Below are 20,048 nucleotides of genomic sequence, written 5' to 3' on the forward strand. Positions count from 1 at the left end.
AGAACTTGAACATAATAGCAAACAAATCGATATTAACTAACAAAAATGTATCTCACAAAAACGAGAGTCTGTTACTAATACAGCGGTTTGAGATACAATGCATATGATGAGTGACTGTAGGATACCTGATGGGGTAGAGGCCCTTCCTAGCATCTGCAAACAAGCGTTCTTGTCAACAGGTCCCAGCGTCTTACAAATATCGATAAGTTTCCAACCTTCGTAATAACAAGATCTACCTGCAATAACCAAACAATGCCTTAATGGCACACAAGACGACATGCCTTCTTCATCGATAGCATGATGAGATGAAAAGCTACTCACGGTGCCTTAATGGCACTGGTTGGAATGTTTGTGAATCATTGCTTTCTTCCATGATGCCTAACGACAGCAGAAATGAAGAGAAGACACTGGAATGTTTTGTAACACAAGGCAGGCACGAGAAGGTGACAGTGTGTTGTACAACAGGATAAAAAACAAGGCGAAAAGCTCGACTGGAGACGAAGGCAAAGTTTGCGTTGATAATGGGAGCAACTGTTATAGCAGATGGCGCAGGCGAACGTCTCCACTTTAAATGGTTAACATCAAACTTTCTGGATGGAGGACTTTTTTGTCCTTTTCCCCACCCGTCGTTTCACAACTTTTGAATGGAGGATATTTTTGTCATTTTCTCGAACCGTCATTTCAGGGCAAGAAAAGCAAGTAATGGTGATTAAGTCTTTGCAACAGCACCAGAGTCCGATGCAAAGTTATGTCAACATACACGGGAATACGAGCCCCATGTTCATGAATACGTGGCGCTCATTCGATCCCCCGAACACGGACTCATGTTTCATACGTAATCTTGGCCCATTAAGAGTAGCTTTCAAGACCTTGTGGGAAAACTTGTATGCGTTAGCATCTGCACGTTCTCACATGACAGCCATCATTAATGCTAATATTATGGCTCACATGATAGCCATCCATGTGAAATAAAGCATGTTATTTTAGGCACTAGATTAGAGAGGCCCCGCTTGCCTAGAAATGCTATAGTAGTGCTTCTGTAAAGTTCACGGGTAATAGAGAAAATCAGTAGATTTTGAAGGTTGATGACAATTTTCCTAGGGTAGGATTCTTGAGATATGTCCTACCAAAAAATGTATGCTGCTGTGATTCCTGATCTACTGCATTTTGATTCTGGTCTGGATCGATACTCTTCATGATCTATGCCACAGGGACACGTCATTTTTGCAGTGTGTCTCCGGTGAGACGACCGGACATTGACACGTGCGGTCATTATTTTATATTTTTTTATAGATTTTCATATTATTTCAATATAACATTTTTATATTAAAATATTTACAAATACTTTTTTACTGACTAAAAATTTAAAATTCCATGTCCCATGTCCGAGTTTCCAAAAAAATTTAGTTCTGAATCAAATATTGAACCCATGTCATGGGTACTTGTGTCCACGTATTTTTGTGGCATTGCTCTTTTAATGAGACGCCATCTCTCTCTCTCTCTCTCTCTCTCTCTCTCTCTCTCTCTCAGGAAAGGTTCGAAATGTTATTATCAACGATTCAGTATGTGAATCGGTTTCTCAAAAAACCCTCTGAGTCGAAATCGAATAGAATCGTTTGGTGAATCAATACTTTTTCACCATAGGATGACATGTCATTAAAAAATAAAAATATTTAAAAACTCTAACCCTCTTAAAAATATTAAATAAATATTAAAAATTACTAGTTGAATCGACGTTTCGAATCTCCTTTAGGCTGATTCGATCTGAATCGGCCCATTCAAGCCAATTCAGGTCGATTCTCTCAACTTCGGTTATGACTAGTAATGTGGAGGGCAGATCAGGTGCAATGTGATTGCACACTTTTGGTGTGCTGCTGCACCTCACCCACCATCTGCAGGTGTAGCAGCACACTATTACAATCACATTGCACCTGATCCTCCCCCTAGTAATGTGCTCCACAGTGTAAATAGCAACGAAAGAGATGCAAGAGCACAGGCTTCTATATTGCACCTGATCCTCCCTCAGTAATGTGCTCCACAGTGTACATAGCAACGTAAGAGATGCAAGAGCACAGACTTCTATCTTTGAGATGGACGGCCCTCAACTTATGGCCACAGGGCCCAGTGCCTACGTGAAAGTTGGATAAATAGTGAGCTGCCTTGTTCCGACGAAAAACTCTGGTCTCTTCTTGATCACAAACTCTGGCCTAATTATTGACTATTCTTTTCTGGTTTTTGGGTTTTGATTTGGCCCTACCAATAATTGGCTTTGACTGCTTTTGTTGCTTTGTGAGGTTATCAATCACATCCTTTGGTCAATGATTTGCTCTTTAAACCTCTTTACTGCGCATCCAATCCCACAGCTCATTCCTTTTACCAATCAGTACTTTTCTAATGTGGAACTCTGTAAGTTGGTGAAAAAAAAAACTTAATCCTCTCTCTCTCTCTCTCTCTCTCTCTCTCTCTCTCTCTCTCTCTCTCTCTCTCTCTCTCTCTCTCCAATCTGTGCAAAGAACAATATAACCATCTACCAATCATACATACAAAGAAAAGAAGCTGAGAATTCGTTTGTTTCTTTCTGCAATTTTGCAGATGAAATTTAAAAAAAAAAAGTGGTTTATGTACAATCGAATGAAATTGTAAAAGAAAAGGACTGCCATTAAAAAAATTCCAAAAAGAAAAAAGACTGCTTTGTTCAAATCTATAGAGGGAGGAGAGAAGCGAGAGACGTTTAACATAACAAGTCTTCCGATATGCTTTCAAGATAAGGACGCCAGATTCCGACTCTCCCTCTTCTTCTGCTCCGTCTCAACGAACACTTCCTCTCTGTCAGGATCTCTGTGAGGTACCGATCCTGAGAAGATGACTTGAAATTATCTATGGTAGACTTAATATCCGACGATGGTTCATCGTGAAACTCTGTCTTCTTTCTCGTTCCTTTGGCGCACGATTTCTGATCAGAGGCAGAAGAAGAAGAAGAGATGGGGATTAGGAAATAGATGTGGCCGCGCTTCAGTTGAGCGTCGGGAGGCAAGATGATGATGCAGATGCCATCGGGGCAGTGCTTTCTGAGGACGTGTTTGGGGTTGGCCTTCATGACCTCCCCCGCCGAGATTGAACCGCTGACCTCCTCCACGTGCCCGTTGGAATGAACGATCCGGATCACGTCGAGGGCGCCACATGGAAGGATGCAGGAGATGCAGCACCTCAAACTGTTGCCCATCTTTCTCTGTTGTGTCTCTGTAGTCCCCTCCTCTCTCTGTATCTTCTATAATTGCTCTGCTTAGCTCCTTTCTCTTCCTCTCGGGCTGGTTATATTGAGGGGAGGAGGAGGAGGAAGGGGAGAGAAGAAGTAAAGGATGATTGTGGGGGGAGGGGGGGTTGGGTGTCTCCATTTGGAAAGGGAGACAGTCTGTACAGCCATCGGAAAACGACACAGTCTGCATTAACAAATGGCATTGGGTGATTGGTAAGCACCTGAGCTGGACTAAGCAGACAAAACGCATCTGATTTGTCCTTTTACCCTTTCTACCGTTTCCAGTGCCTTTTCTAACCTGTTCCCCATTGAAGTCTCCCTACCATTTAACAAGCCTTTTTCTCTCCGTACTTAAAGTTTTACTGCATGAGGTTTCGTCACATGTGCGTGTGTGTGTGTGTGTGTGTGAGAGAGAGAGAGAGAGAGAGAGCATGGGCTGCATAGTTGCTGCAGTTTGTCAATTTAGCCATCCAAGTCCGAATCCCAACCTGAATCCATTTATCCAGTAACCGATTAGTCATATCTGGTATTGGTCACATCTATCCCAAATCCGAACTGCTTACATCCCTACAACTCATATATATAAGAACGTGAAGCATTGAAACCACCCACCAAATTTACTTTGGACTAGGAGCGCAAATGGATAGGAGATGGCTGGATCTATGATCCAAATTGATGCAGTTATGAATCCGAAATCTGATCCAAGTCAAACAAACAAGAAGAGGACAAGGAACAGGAAGAAGGACAAATGGTTATGTGATTGGGATCTAGGATCTGATTAGATCCATATATAGTAATTATTTAGGATTTGGATTTTATTTTTTTAGTTTGCTTTCATATTTGGATTTTATCCAAGATCCATCGTAGAACTAGGGTTTTATTTCATGATATAAATACTTGCTATGAAATTTTTTAAGCAGGTTAATTTGATTGAGAATTGTTATTTTGATTTTATGCATTAGTTTTTTAGCTGGGGTTAGGCAGACCCCTACCAGTTATACAAACTATACCATTGGGTTTTGAACCTGCAACCTCCCAACACAAGGTGACGTGCACTAGCTGCTCCTACCAGACAAGCGGATCCCCCTGTTGGTAATGTTTCTATGCTTAGTGAATTTGCTAATTTTCACTATTCTTATTTTTTGGTATCGTAGATCTTAGGTGTAGCATAACTGAGTTGTTCCTCTGCCAATCGGGAAACCTATTTTCATCACAAATCCAGAACATTTTGAGAGATATAGACCTTAAAATAAAATTGAAATGCGCCTTCTCAAACTGTTCATTCTTATACGATCAGATGAGTTTCAAGTTTAGAGGCGTTCGTTTAGTTCTACATTTCACTTGTAAAGTAGATCCTTTCAACCTAGATGATCGGATCCAGTAATTACCACACAGGGTTTTGAATACGGCTTCAAATGTGTGTGGGATTCAGGTGAGGACTTACCAGGCTTTTCCATCTCCACTAGATACTACCACTCTGGATAGCGTTGTACGTGTCAAAGTAGACTACTCTAATAATGGGGAGACAGAATAAAATAAGATGGGTACATGTTGAAGGAGAAAACAGGAAGGGTAATGCCTTAATGAAAGCAGAAGCAAGGGGTGTTTACATGAGAAAGGTGCCTATGTTTATTCTCTGTTGCTTGAGGAAACAAAAAGATGGTTATATATATTTTTGTAGGTGGTGCACGCTAGGTGGAAGCTTCATCGCACGGTGGTTTGGGGGACACGTACCGACGATTCCTCAGAGAGGGATAATGGCGACGACGTGGGGATGCTGTCCTATAGGAAGGAGGGAGGAGGATGCACCAGCCACGAGGCAAGCTCACTCGTACCTCATAATTAGTATTGATAATATGAGTTGATCGTACCACCCCGTTCTTTCAGCATGAGAGGTGATTATTTTATCAGATGATGTGGGTTATGGGTCAGCAATCACGCCTAGCCCAACTGTCTTTGTTCACTAAAGAATGTGTTTCATTGGGATCTATGACTTTGTTAATTGCTCCTTATGATTTATTATCATTTATGTACCTCACTACGTGTCCCCGTTCTCTCTCTCTCTCTCTCTCATCGTACCTCTTAAGTACTGAAGTTGGGTAGGTTTGATTCCAGCTCCTTAGACGGCCCCAACCCCTAGATTAGGGTGAGCTGTCATAGGAGAGACCACCGTTATGAAAGGAAGGTGGGGCTTTGCAAAATGGTTGGTGTGTTTAATGAGGGCCAGCAATGGATCGGATCCTAATCAATCAATATACGGGTTTAGTACAGGAAGAATCATGTTTTTTATTTTGGAAAAAGACAATATTTGATTGTATGAAAGTATGTACGGAGACGTTAACTTAATTGGAGGGCGAGCAGCTCACCGTTATGCTTGTCTCAACGACTGAGAGGCTTATAGTGCAGCTTGGAAATTGAGTTTGGGGAGGTCCCCAACTTAATTTTTAATTATGCTTGATTTCCAAGGTACTAATCTATTAAACTTTTTATATTTATCGGCACTTTATATGGGGGAAATTTTGATGTATATCCAATGTCAGTGCTCGTTATATATTGTCGTGGAATCGCTCCACCAACTGGCATCATTTTTGGAATCATTAGAATGATTACAATGTTTAGCATGATAATATAACTTTAAATTAACTTTGTTAAAAATTCTCGTCTGGAAATGATTGTACTAGAACAGTTAGCTTATTAGGCAAAACTTGGACGGAAATATTATATATATATACATATATATATACATATATACATATATATATATATATATATATATATATATATATCCTCTCTACTGTGATATTTTCAAAGGCCAATATTATACCGAAAAAACAGACTGTTTCAAAATATCATCCTTTTTTTAAAAATAGCATGCTTTATCATGATAATAATCCAAAACAAAATCATTTTTTGTGTAGTTTTTATATATTTTTTTTATATTTTATTTATATATTAACATTTTCTTAATATTTTTCCAATAAAGGCTAGATTTTTAAAATATCATAAGATTTTTCTTAAATTTTTCTCTAGAATGAGAACCGTGACTATGATCAGAGCTACCTAAGACTAGTTTTAAAACCCATACTAATCAAGTGCTAACAAAAATATTTATCAAATTATATTACCATCAAAAAAGCATGCATGATCCGGGTGACAATTCCTAGTAAATCGACCATATCGAACATATCTATGGGATTAGAATTGCAAAAACACTGAAAAACTTGAAAAATGTATTTAACATGTTTCATTATATATATATATATATATATATATATATATATATATATATATATATATATATATATAGATAGATAGATAGATATATAGAGAGAGAGGGTACTAATTGAAAGTACAAAACTATTTAGTTGTGAATCATAGGTGCAAGTTGTATCGGCACAATTTGGCCATCATAGATGTGTTCAGCATGGTTTGTTAGATAATTAAAGATCAAGTCAGATTTTTTATTTTTTGATGTCAAATTATGATTTTTAAGTCATGAAATCCCACCGGGATGTACACCCAGCTTCGACCTTGCGGTATGGGATGCCACCTGTGGGTTTGGAACTTGTGACATCCCGTCAACTTGGTGACATTTTTACAACTCACCCCTACCAGATAAACGGAGCCCTTGTAGGCGAAGGACTTGCTTAGATGTCACAATCACATGATTCAAAACTCATTTCTTACTAAACAACATTGTTGATCACATTCATAAGGTTTGATTTACAAAAAGTATACATATATATGAAAATAAGGTGAATTTTACTCAAATATAGTTATCTACATTCGTTAGTACCAAATCTCTCTCTCTCTCTCTCTCTCTCTCTCTCTCTCTCTCTCTCTCTCTCTCTCTCTCTCTCTCTCAATCTCTCCGCGCGCACACACACACACATATAAGGTGTAAGTGTAACACCGTATTACATGTCAAGAAAATGTTAGTTAATTGTGAAGCATAATGCAAATTAGTGATCCCTCGATAGAATAAAATATTTCCGTTTAGTAGACCAAGGACACATCTCCCCCATTAGTGTAATGGAGGCCGTTATAGGTCCTTGATAGGGTTGCCTGCTATGCTCCGATTTTCAAGTCTAATTGTCAGTAAATTTTTAGAACTTAGGAACCGTTTGGATGACACCCAACACCCAGTTTATAACTGGTTTTAGGTGTAAACTGAGTTTTGTGCCCAAACTCCAAGTTTTGGTGTGATTGGCTGACACACCAAAACCTGGCTAAGCCACCCCACCCCTCAGGTTTGCAACTTGGTTTATCGGGAGCCCCTCCTCGAACACCCTCAACTATCATTCTCTCTCTCTCCGTGCCAAACCCCCCCCCCCCCCCCCCCCCCTCTTCCTACACACCTTGTGAATCCAACCACTTTCTGCTCATCGGCCAGAATGTGGCGGAACTGGTACTGCCTGGCGAGGACAGTACCAGCCGGCCACTTTTCAGCCAGTGATCGGCCGTAAAACACTTTTTTTTTTCATATTTTCAGTTAAGTATTGCATTATGGGGTAACATGTATATCGCCTAGAAACCCCAAAAATAAAAGAATCTTAGTTATGAAACCATGGTCATTTCTCATCATACATAGGGCTCTAGACAAAAACCAGAAGCCTTGGTTTATCCACTTCTTGTGGGCCATGTTGCCTCATTAAAAGTTGGTGTTCATTGTCCACCTTTCATTGTTTCCCAAGGTCCATGTCCCAGACGAAGGGCTTGTCCAAAAGACACGAGGGTCAGGCCCATGTGATTGCCCTATATATATATATATATATATATATATATATATATATATATATATATATATATATATATATATATATATATATATATATATATATATATATATACCCATCTGCTACATTGTGAATAATTGATCTTTTTTTGGCATTGGCCACAAACTGAATGAATTGCAAGATATTTCATGAAAGGTTGCTTGTTTGATAGCCCATCATGAACAGCTAATCTTAAGACACGACATATAACTGGTTTGGCATTAAACAAGATGTCACCGTCTAAAGCTAAACAAAATATCTGAATTCATATCTGAATCTTTGAAAAGATCATATAACTGACCTTTAACTGTCGATAGTAGAAATCCTTTTTGGTGTCTTGGATTTGAATCCCCTCCCCTTCTTCTTATGCTTGTGGGAGCTGGTCTTGTAAGGGTGCGTGTGAGGTGAGCTAGCCGGGATCAAACTAGCTAGGTTGATTGCATTCACACTAGTCATGCATGACAAAAATGCAAAGCCAACCATTTCTAGCTCAGTCTTACTAAACTGAAGATTTAGGCTTGGGTTGTCATGTCAAGATCTTGCTGGACTTGACCCAGTTAGTCCGGCTTGGATCCAGGATTGGCTCATCATGGGTTCACTAAATCGAATACTAGGAAGGTCTACCCCTGGTGGCTTCATACACTTGAGTTTCTTAACAAGGTAACGTGCCATGCATCCCTTGGCCTAAGTTAATTTCTCTTATAAGCTAAAATCATCTAAAAGAAAGTGACCACGAAGTTAAATGGAGGGTTCAGATGCCCTAGCTATCTGATCTTCCCGGTGATAGAAGAATCATTAAGAGACACGTGTCCTCCCAACTAAAGACAACCTAGCTTTTTATTTTTGAAATGTGCCACAATAGGATTGTTATGTTACTAGTTCCATCATATAGGGAAGCACATGCAGTGTTCGGGGCAGAACACTTTATAAGTGTTTTGCCCCAGACACAGAACCATGCCTCATCATATAGCCGGAGCATCTCTTATGTTCTCTTAAAAGCAAGCAAGCCCAATCTGAATCACAATAGCTAATTATTTGTAATTCACTACTTGAAGATAATAAAATACCTTGTCTGAGAGTGACTTTGAGGTATCGTGGAAGTCGTAGAGCTGCTTCCAACTGAGGCTTATGAGGTCTGCTCATAAATTGGCTCAGAATCTGTACAACATAGACTATATCTGGTATGGTAAGATATACGAGTCTTCCAATTAAGCGCCGGTACTGTCCAGGATCATGAAGTTTATCTCTATCTTCATTGGTAAGTTTTAAATTCTACTCCATGGGAAAATCGGCTGGTTTGACTCCAAGATAACCCATATCCTTTATGATATCTAAGGCATACTTTCGCTGTGAAAGAAATATCCCTTTCTTGGATCTAGCAACTTTAATGCCAAGAAAGTATTTGAGATGCCCCAAATCTTTATGACAGGATTTGTAGTTGATGTGATCTTTCAATTACTGTATTTGGTGAAGATTATCCCTGACAATGATAATGTCATCTACATAAATAAGAACAAAAATTTGTTCTTGTTTTGTTATTTTGAAAAATAAGAAATAATTTGCCTTAGATTGTACAATTCTCATGTCTTTTAGGGCAGATGATAATTTGAAAAACCATTTTCGTGATAATTGTTTAAGTCCATAGATAGACTATTCAATTGACTTACACAATTTTTCCCCTGTCGAGTGAATCCGGGAGGCAGCCACATATAATCCTCTTCTTGCATATCCCCATGTAGGAATGCATTATTGACATCGATTTGAAGCAAATGGCAATTCTTGATAGCTGCAATGGTAAGCAAGTAACAAACGGTAACTAGCTTGGCAACAAGAGCAAATATTTCATTGTAGTCCATGCCTTCAAGTTAGGTAAATTTGTGGGTGACCAAACATGCTTTATATCTTTTGATGGTTTCGTTAGATCTGAATTTTGTTTTGTAGATCCACTTGCAATTGATAGGGTGCTTTCTTGGAGGTAGGCTAGTCAACGTCCAGGTATTGTTTGCTTCAAGGGTTGTGACTTCGGCAGCCATAATGTCCTGCCAATGTTGGTGATTTATAGCTTGGGCAAAGGTTCTAGGGTCTTGGTGTTATGTTATGGCTGCCACAAAAGTTTTGTTAGAAGTACAAAAATGGTCATAATTAAGATATTGAGAAACATGATAGTTGGTACCTGAAAGATTCTTGCTTGCAAAGTCTGATTGAAGAACGAGAGCATTAGTATAGCATTTATGATCTTTGAGATGTCTAGGTGGAGATTGATGCCTTGTAGAGCGCCAGATTGGAGCATCAGTTTGGTTGTGGGTCATGGGATTTGAGTTTTGGGTATTAGTTGGAGCTAGATGTTGTCCGTCATTTGTTGGCTGAGAATGTGGGTTTGGGTTTGGGTTTCTAGTTTGGTCATGAGAATGGGGCTCACCAACATCAGAAATAGGCAAAGGCAACACCATATCAGAGTCTTTGTCTGACTTGCTCAAGTTTTGAAATGAAAACTCATTTTTATAAAATTTTATATCTCGAGTGGTGAAAACATTTTGACTCTCAAGCTCATAAACTTTGTATCTAATTTGTCCATAAGGATATCCAATAAACACACATCTTTTAGCTCTGAAGTCAAATTTATGACTGATATATGTTGTAGGCATAGCATAAACACCAAAAAATTCTCAAATGATCATAGCGAGGGTTTTTATTAAAAGTAAATTCACATGGGGTTTTATCAAGTAATGAATGTGAGGGAAGCATGTTGATCAAGTAGGCGACAGTAAGGATACATTCCTCTCTGAATTTCAAAGGTAAGTGGGATTGAAATTGAAGTGCTCATGCTATGTTAAGAAGATATCGATGTTTGCTCTCAACCACTTCATTTTGTTGGGGTGTCAAGACACAACTATGTTGGTGATCGATTCCTTTTTCCTTTAAATATGCTTGCATATCATTGGAAAAGAATTCGGTCACATTATCATTACGTATGCCTTTGATTCTTCTATTGAATTGATTTTTAATAGTAGATACAAAGTTTCAAAAAAGACAATAAGTTTTTTATTTGTATTACATCAAATAAATCCATGTACTTCTACTAAAATCATCAACGATGGTAAAAAAAATAATGAGCACCAAACAATAACAAAGTTTGGTATCCTCTCCATATGTCAATATGAATTAATTGAAATATGTCATTAGAAGATATGAAACTTGTGGGAAATGACAGTCTAGTTTGTTTGGCAATATGATCAATAGAATGATAATCATCAATCTTATTGAATTTAATTAAAGTTCTTAATATGTTATTAGACAAATGTTCAAGATGATTATGCCAAAGTTCAGAAGAAGATAAAGAATCACTCAAAGCAAGATCACCACTATGCATCTCCAAGATATAAAGTCTGTCCTGAAGCCTACCCGCTCCAATCGTTTGTATCGAGATAGAGCCCTAAAATAAACAAGTCATCTTTGAATATGACATGACATTTTAAATCTTGAATAATTTTTCTCACAAATATAAGATTAAATCAAAAGTTGGGAACACATAAAATATCTTTCAAGGTTAAAGGTGGTGATAAAATAATGTTTCCAATATGGGAGAGGGTGTTGGTCGTTCCATCAGGGAGGTCGACCAGACCACATAAGGCCTTTTCAGGTGAGGATATGCATGAGAGATAATGGGTCATGTGATCAATAGCTTCTGTGTCTATGATTCATGATTGAGCTACAGAAAGGAAAGGAAAATGATTGGGTATACTACCTGCAAGATTAGCTTGAGGACCTTGGTTACCTGAATTAACAATATTCATGATCCTTTGATATTGATATATAGAAATATGAGGAGATGGTGGTTTGAATTTGGTTATTTTGTACTTTGGACAGCATTGACACTTGCATTGGCTTTGACATCATTTGAGCTTGTAGAATAATGTGTTAGACGTGCCAAAAAACTGTGACGATGAAAGCACTTGGCCTTGAGGTCGCCAAGCTTGTCGTAGTGATCACACTTAAGTCGAGGATGACCTTGGCAGAATTTGGGTGCAACCACAATGCTGGCTATTGCGGCTATGGGAGTTTCAGTTGCTGGTACAACGTGTATTTCACGTTGTCTTTCTTCTTGAACAATCAATGCATAAGCTTTAAAAACGAAAGGGGTAGGATCCATAAGAAGTAGCTGACTCTTAATGGAACTGCAGCTATCATTGAATCCCATAAGCAATTGCATTAACCTTTCCCATTGCTGATTCTCCTGAATTACTTTTATCACCCCATAAGAACAAGACGGGATGGTAACATATGATGATAGCTCATCCCCTAGACCTTTCAGTTTGGTAAAATAAACCGCAATCGAAGACTGTAACTATTTATGATTTATTAATTCATGGTGAATTTGATATATCATCGAGGCATTAGATTGAGAGAATCTATCACTCAATTTTGTTCAAACTTTAGATGCCTATGTGAGAGGTCCTTATGGAGAGAGTTGAGAACCCAAGAAAGAACCATGTTATTGCACTCAATGCCACCAATGATAGAGGTCTATTAGGTTTTAAAATAGACCCATCAACGAACCTAGTTTGTTTTTTGCACTCAATGCCATGCTCATGGCATGTTTCCACACATGATAATTGTCTTCCATGAGAGGTTGTGAGATAAAGGAAACATCAAGATTATTTGAATGATGCAGATAATACGGGTCTACCATGGACTCACATGTTGAACTTGGGCGTAATAAAGATGTGTTGCAGTAGGAATGGCGTTCCAACCAGAGGATCAACCACCATCATAATCAGTTGGGCATTCACTGGGTATAGAACTGCTTGTGAATGATAGAATAATGTTCGACGTGCATGCAAGAATCACAGATGCTCTGATACCATGTTAATGTCAAATATGGAAGATGACATTGAAAAGTGAATGATTAGTTGATCCATTCACGTTGAAAACTAAAACACCTTATAATGATGATACATATAACAAGTTATCTATCCACCTATTGTGGAACAACCTTGACTTGGCATACCAACTTTGAGGATACACGATAACCTCATTTGGGTGCGGTTAAACTCAGTGGCGGAGCCAGAAGTTTTTCATTGGGTGGGCAAACTTCGGGTCTCGGGGACAATGCCATGGTCTTGAAGGACGATCCTACTGGGAAGGGATCAATAAGGAACTATTTGAACGTGTTCAATTTTTCAATTCAAATTTAGTAACATTTCCCATTAACTAGATTTATTAGCTATGTAACTGAAATACAAGAACAAAGGATACTGAGTCATGTGGTAATACGATAAACAACAATCTAACCCCTAATAACCAAAATGTTTAAAACTAACCTTTACTCGTTTACACCCACTAAAAGTGAACCTCTTCAATTATGTGTTTTCTCTCACAGACAAAGATAAAGAAACCACAATCCATATACCAGTCTTGTTCACTTATCAAAGCCCAAACATGATATAGAATTGGATTTTTAATATCCAAAAACAAAAAACTATTCTCATATATGTCACAACAATATTCACATTGAAATCTCTGAAATTGTTACCCCAAAATGAACTATAGAGACAAATGGATTGAAAAAAAGTGAGGGGTTTACCTTGAACTCCCGGAGGCAGTTTCACCATCGAAACAGCAGTCAAATTGCCGGTGTTGGGAAAACCAGCGACCGACAGGGAGACAGAATGCTGCACAAAATCATCCATCTTTCCATCCCCGCCGACGCCTGCGGACACCGTTTTAGCTACCCAATGAGGCGAGGGCTCCTCCGAGAACTCAATCGACGGAACACTCTCGGTCCTGCTCGAAGGCGAAGCCAGCGACGACGTGCTCAATAGATAGTCTGACACTTTGTAGCTCCTGAGAGGTAGGTTGTTGCTCGACCTCCGGCGAGGCAACGATGGCACCAGGACAGAGACCCCCCACGTCGCCGCCTCCACGAAATGCTGGGGAGGCGGGATCATCATCGGGGAGAACGTGTTCCCGTCGGAGACATAACAGAGATCGACGGCATGACTTCCTCCGCCGCGATGGCATCAGGGGCTGAGCGTACATGGTCGGAGGCCGTCATGAAGCCAACTTTTTGCACCTTTGGGTCGATGACCACGCGCCCACCCTTCCTGACGTCCATAGAGGTCGCTCTCTTTCCACTCTTTAATCCTTTCTCAGAACCAATCAGAATCCTTCCAAACCATCCCTACAAATCCAGCAAACAGCAAAACCCTAAAACTAAAACTCCAAAACTAGGGTTCTGCAGACAGAAAACACCAACAGCACCGAGTCGAGTTGACTCGTTGAGCCCCGAGTCAACTCAGTTTCTAATTCTGGGGTGGGAAACTGCCCACCTCTGGCTCTGCCGCTGGTTAAACTATATTACAACAATCATTTTACCTCTTACATGATTCTATAACTGATTTACCCAATCGTTACCACAGTAACTCTAAAAAAATTTGTTATGCCTCACCTAAGTAATGTTTCTTTCACCTATCACAGGAACAACCTGCTTTCATATAAATCAGCCTTTTCCCTGTGATTTCATGTGAATCATTATGCACCATAAGGGCTTGTTTGTTTCATGCAACAACACATGGAACAAACTAGTCCTTTAAAACTAAATCTCTAAGGAGAGAGCAGCAACCTTCATAAAAAAAAATTGCATTTAGTTTGAAAAGGGCTGGTCCTATATGGGCCCCACCCAAAACGTGTATGATTCACTCAACATGAGAAAACGACCTCATTTTCATACTTTGGTGAAACACACTTTAAGTGAGCAAATAAATAAATGTTGAATATCGATTGTTACTGCATATTTTTTATATAGGGGTATATATTTAAAACAGTCGATTGTACCTACAACAAGTTTTTGCGATAAAAAAACATTTCTTTGAGTCCAGAACATTCGATGAATTTACAATCGTCAATTTTTGCATGGTAAGAAAAAACTTTTGCACTGGTTAAATTTTCACAATTCAAAAGTTATTCCTACTAAAAACATGTATATTACATGGTCAAATTTGATGAAAAAATTAAGGAGAGGGAGAGTGTAAGTGGTAGCTGCATAACACCTTTTGAACCTACCACCAGCTTAACGGGCTTTTGAAGGATTTTTTATAGTTTTTCTTTAATTTGATCATACAAATGTGATCTACATGCTTGATTTTGTAGGAATTAACTCTTGGATCATCCAATTCCAACTTGCAATTAGGTTTTTATAGGATCTAAAATTCAACGGTCTGCAATTTTGAAAAATATTTAATGCTTAAAAATCATCTTTTTCATAAAAAAAAACATGATCAAAGTGTCATTTCCTATCAAATAGGCTTAAAAAGTGTTAGGCAGTTTGTGATCCACTGGTGGTAGGCAGACAGTAGGCTTAAAAAGTGTTAGGCAGCTGTCACTTTTCATTAGGGGTGGCAATTTCTGACACGACCCGCCAACCCGCTTCTTAGCCGGGTTCAGGTTTGGCTTAAACGGGTTCGTGTCGTAAATGGGTTGACCCGCCTAACCCGTTTATTAAACGGGTCGGGTTCGTGTTAGGGGTATGCCAACCCGCCAACCCGTTTAACCCGTATATTATGTATTCGCTTCCCTCTCCCTCCCTCTTCTTCCTTCCTCTTCATCTCGGCCATCCATCGATGGCCTCTGCCTCGTCCTTTCCTGATCTCTCCTCCCTCCTCGACTCCGTCTCCAGAAACCCTAAGTCGTTGTCGCCCAGGTCGTGCTCCGCATCGCTCCCAGCCGAAAAGTGCCTCGGGCCCTTAGGCCCTCGTCGGGCCTCTGTCGGATGGCGAGGGCGTGGGATCGGCCCCGCCTGTGCAATAGATGTGTCTGTCTCCGAGCAGCAGGGCGACGAGCCATCGTCTGTCATCGGTGACGGCCAGAAGTGGATTCTGGTGGTTCCGCTTGCTGCGCTGCCCAAGGGGGAGAGGAGGGTCATCATCCAGAATGGAGAGACAATCTTGTTCGTGTGGTACAAGGATGAGATCTTCATGATTGAAAACCGGTCGCCAGCCTAGGGCACCTACAGCGAGCGAGGGCCTCCTCAATGCGAAGCTCACGTAGGTTTTTTACCCGTTTACCCGACCCGACCCGTTTATTAATCGGGTTAACTGTGTCTTGTCGGGTTACCCATTTAATAAATGGGTCAGGTTCGTGTTTGCCACAGCTGACCCGTTTAATAAACGGGTCGGGTTCGTGTTGAGATATGTTGACCTGCCAACTCGCCGACACGACTCGCCAACCCGACCCGATTGTCACCCCTACTTTTCATATATATATATATATATATATATATATATATATAGAGAGAGAGAGAGAGAGAGAGAGAGAGAGAGAGAGTAGGTGCTTGTGATACGTGCTTGATGGGTTTTCTGCTTTTCCATTTTTTTTTTTGCAGTTTCGATTTCATAAATGTGTTGGGCATGGTCGATTTACGAGGAATCTACACCTAGATCATGTGTTTTTGATGAAAAAAATGATGTTTGGAGTCTCAAAAATTTACAAAGATTGTGGACCCTTAATTTTTTGAACCTCATAAAAACCCACCCATGTGTCAGAATCGAACACTCCAAGAGTTGATCCCTCTAAAATCAAGTACATAGATCACATATGTACAGTCAGAATTTAAAAATAGAACGAAAAAAACCTGGAAAACCATCAAGCACGTATCGCAAGCTCCTAATGTTCAAGCATCTATGCTCTACTATATATATATATATATATATATATTAGCTACTAATGAAGGTACGTAACTAATGAGTAGAAATCACTTTTTTCTTTAAAAATGTCTAAATGTATGATCTTCTGTAGATCAAATATTACGGATATGATATACATGGCCTGTTTAGTAGAAAACTTGTTTTGAATCTTATGATTATGACAAGTAATTAGGATTTTAAAGGAGTCCAAAAATCAAGGACCCGCATTATGAAAATATTTCATATCTCAAAAGACACATTTTTAAATCAAAAAAACTTGGTCTAAGACTTATCCTTACCAAACAAACCATGTTTAATACATCTATGTGATTAGATTGAGTCGATATAACTTGCACCTATGATTTATAGCTCATTAGTTTTATACCTTCATTAGTAACCAATATATATATATATATATATAGAGAGAGAGAGAGTAATGGGTAGGTGCTAAATAAAATATGTTAAATGATAAGTGCTAAATGTGTTTTTCAAGGTTCTTTCATTTTATTTTAAAATTCTGACCTGACAGATGTGATCTATCTACTTGATTTTATAGAAATCAGCTTTCATTCAGACACATGGGTGTATTTTTATAAGGTTCAAAAAATCAACTGTCCAAAATCTTTGTAAACTTTTGAGGTTCCAAATGTCGTTTTTTTTCATGGAAAACACATATCCTGGTGTGGATTCCTCATAAATCTATCATGCCCAACATATTTATGGGGTCAGAACTGCAAAAAAATACACCCAAAGAGTAGAAAAAACCATTTAACACGTATCATTTACTATATTTCATTTAGCACCTACCCATCTCTCTCTCTCTCTCTCTCTCTCTCTCTATATATATATATATATATATATATATATATATATATATATATATATATATATATATATATATATATAGCAACATTGAAGGGAGGAAGTTTTCATTGGCTCTTCCTTCCAAGTGCAGGTTAATTAGACGAACTTGATCACGTCGAGAAAGTTCTATAATAATGGGATATTGGGTAGGAACAAGTCTCAACACCTTTCTCCCTCATTCCCACTGTCTATCTTTCATATCCAATCCTCTAAAAACCCAGCCAGCATACCAAAAGAACCGATGTAATCACGTACTGAAAACCCAACTCTCCATCCACTATAAGTAGGGATGGCAGTGGACCGAGGGACAACGGGGCTCCGCCCCGCCTCGCCCTGTTTAGACTGGGGATGAAGGGTATGAAATCTATCCCCATACGGGGATGGACTTATGCTTTTCCCCGCCCCGGCCCATCCCGTCCCCAATCCTTTAAGGGATGACTATAGACCAAGGGGAAACGGGCCCCGCCCCGCCTTGCCCCCGTTTGGACAGGGGATGGAGGACATGAAACGGGGATGGAGGCGGGAATGGAGGTTAAAATCCATCCTCGTGCTGAGATGGAGGTTCAGATTTTGAAACGGGGCGGGGGTGGAGACCTTGTTTCCCACCCCCGCCCGGTCCACTGCCATCCCTAACTATAAGGGCTTGCTTGTTTCACGCAACAGCACATGGAACAAGCTAGTCCTATGAAACTGAATCCCTAAGGAGAGTGCAGCAACCTTCATAAAAAAAAAATTTGCATTTAGTTTGAAAAAGGCTGGTGCCACGGGGGCCCCACCCAAAACACGTATGTTTCACTCAACATGAGAAAACGGCCTCATTTTCATACTTTGGTGAAACACACTTTAAGTGAGCAAATAAATAAATGCTGAATATCGATTGTTACTGCAGATTTTTTATATAGGGGTATAATACGCCGATTGTACCTGCAATCTAATTGGAATCTCAAGATGCATGTTGTTTTGACTCAATCTAACCTCATTGTATTCAGCATGGGAGACTTGGTGGAAACAGACTCCTGGATCATGTTTTTTTGATAAAAAAAAAGTTTTTTTGAGTCAAGAACAATCGATGCATGGTAAGAAAACACTTGTACACAGGTTAGATTTTCACAATTCAAAAGTTATTCCTACTAAAAATGTAGATTACATGGTCAGATTTAATGAAAAAATTAGAGAGAAAGTGGTAGCTGCCTAACACTTTTTGAGCCTACTGCCAGCCTACCAGGCTTTGGAAGGATTTTTTATATTTTTCTATAATCTGATCATGCAAATATGATCTAGATTTTATAGGAATTAAGTCTTGGATCATCCAATTCCAACACTCAATTAAGTTTTTATAAAATTTAAAATTCAATGGTCTACAATTTTAAAAAATATTCAATGCTTAAAAATCATCTTTTTCATCAAAAAAAAACATGATGCAAGTGTCATTTCCTATCAAATCGACCATGTTGAACACAACTGCAGGGTCAGATTTGTGAGAAAACAACTCCAAAACCCTTATTCACTGGTGGTAGGCAGGCAGTAGGCTTAAAAGGTGTTAGGCAGCTTCCACTTTATATATATATATAACGGAGGTGCTTGATGGGTTTTTCTGCTCTTTAGGTATTTTTTTCACAGTTCTGACTCTATAAATGTGTTGGGCATGGTTGATTTACTAGGAATCCACACCTGGATCATGTGTTTTTAATGAAAAAAATGATATTTGGAGCCTTAAAAAATTTACAAAGATTTTGGACCGTTGATTTTTTGAACCTTATAAAAAACCCACCTGTGTCGGAATCTAACACTTCAAGAGCCGATCCCTATAAAAGCAAGTACATATATAGTTCACATCTGTACGATCAGAATTTAAAAATAAAATGAAAAAAATCTGAAAAGCCCATCAAGTAGGTATCCCAAGCACCTAACCCTGCATATTGGCAGGCCTCTGACTGGTGAAATCCTTAAGGTCCCCTTTTTACCATAGAGAGTGTACCCATCTTAGATATTGTTGTGGTAAATGACACTTTTCCTAGGTTTTGAATCATATGGTTGTTCTACCATGGTTTCCCTTAGCCAAGAAGGCAGAACTCTTGCTGGGCAATCGAGGACATGTTTTTTAGCTTTCTAAAATCTGAACTTTGAATATAAGATGAAGATAAGCTTCTAAACAAGGCCTCAGGCAAAGCTTTTTTTTAGTTTTTTTTATATAATCTAAGAAAAAAACTCATTAATCACCGACTGCACATTGGCTGACCTTCATTTGTTTAAACCCTTGAGGCCCCCCTTACTCACCGGGGAGTTCACCCAGCTTCAACCTTATGGCAAAGGACACCACCCGTGGGTTTCAAACTTGTGACGTCCTGTCAACTTGGTGACATTTCCAAGTCGCCCCTCAAACATGAATGGATCCTTTTGGGCAGTTTTTTTTCTAGTTCTAATCGTAACGAGTAATATGGCCAAACCTAACCTGTCCTTGCCTAGAAAAAA

The 20,048-nt window shown here is 39.1% G+C and overlaps 1 protein-coding gene across 1 annotated transcript; it reads right to left on the bottom strand.

Annotated features, from left to right (window-relative positions):
• Positions 1 to 2,731: 2,731 nt before the first annotated feature.
• LOC149839406 (uncharacterized) lies at positions 2,732 to 3,223 on the bottom strand. The gene has a single exon (XM_090004856.1). It carries the CDS (start codon positions 3,221 to 3,223, stop codon positions 2,732 to 2,734), a length of 492 nt encoding a protein of 163 aa, XP_089860982.1.
• Positions 3,224 to 20,048: the final 16,825 nt, after the last annotated feature.

Source organism: Nuphar pumila, chromosome 4 (assembly GCF_984573655.1).
Source record: "Nuphar pumila chromosome 4, dmNupPumi1.hap1.1, whole genome shotgun sequence".
In the NCBI taxonomy this organism is placed as follows: Eukaryota; Viridiplantae; Streptophyta; class Magnoliopsida; order Nymphaeales; family Nymphaeaceae; genus Nuphar; species Nuphar pumila.

Coding starts and splice junctions, on each gene's coding strand:
- LOC149839406 (XM_090004856.1), bottom strand. CDS start 3,223: ATGGGCAACAGTTTGAGGTGCTGCATCTCCTGCATCCTTCCATGTGGC.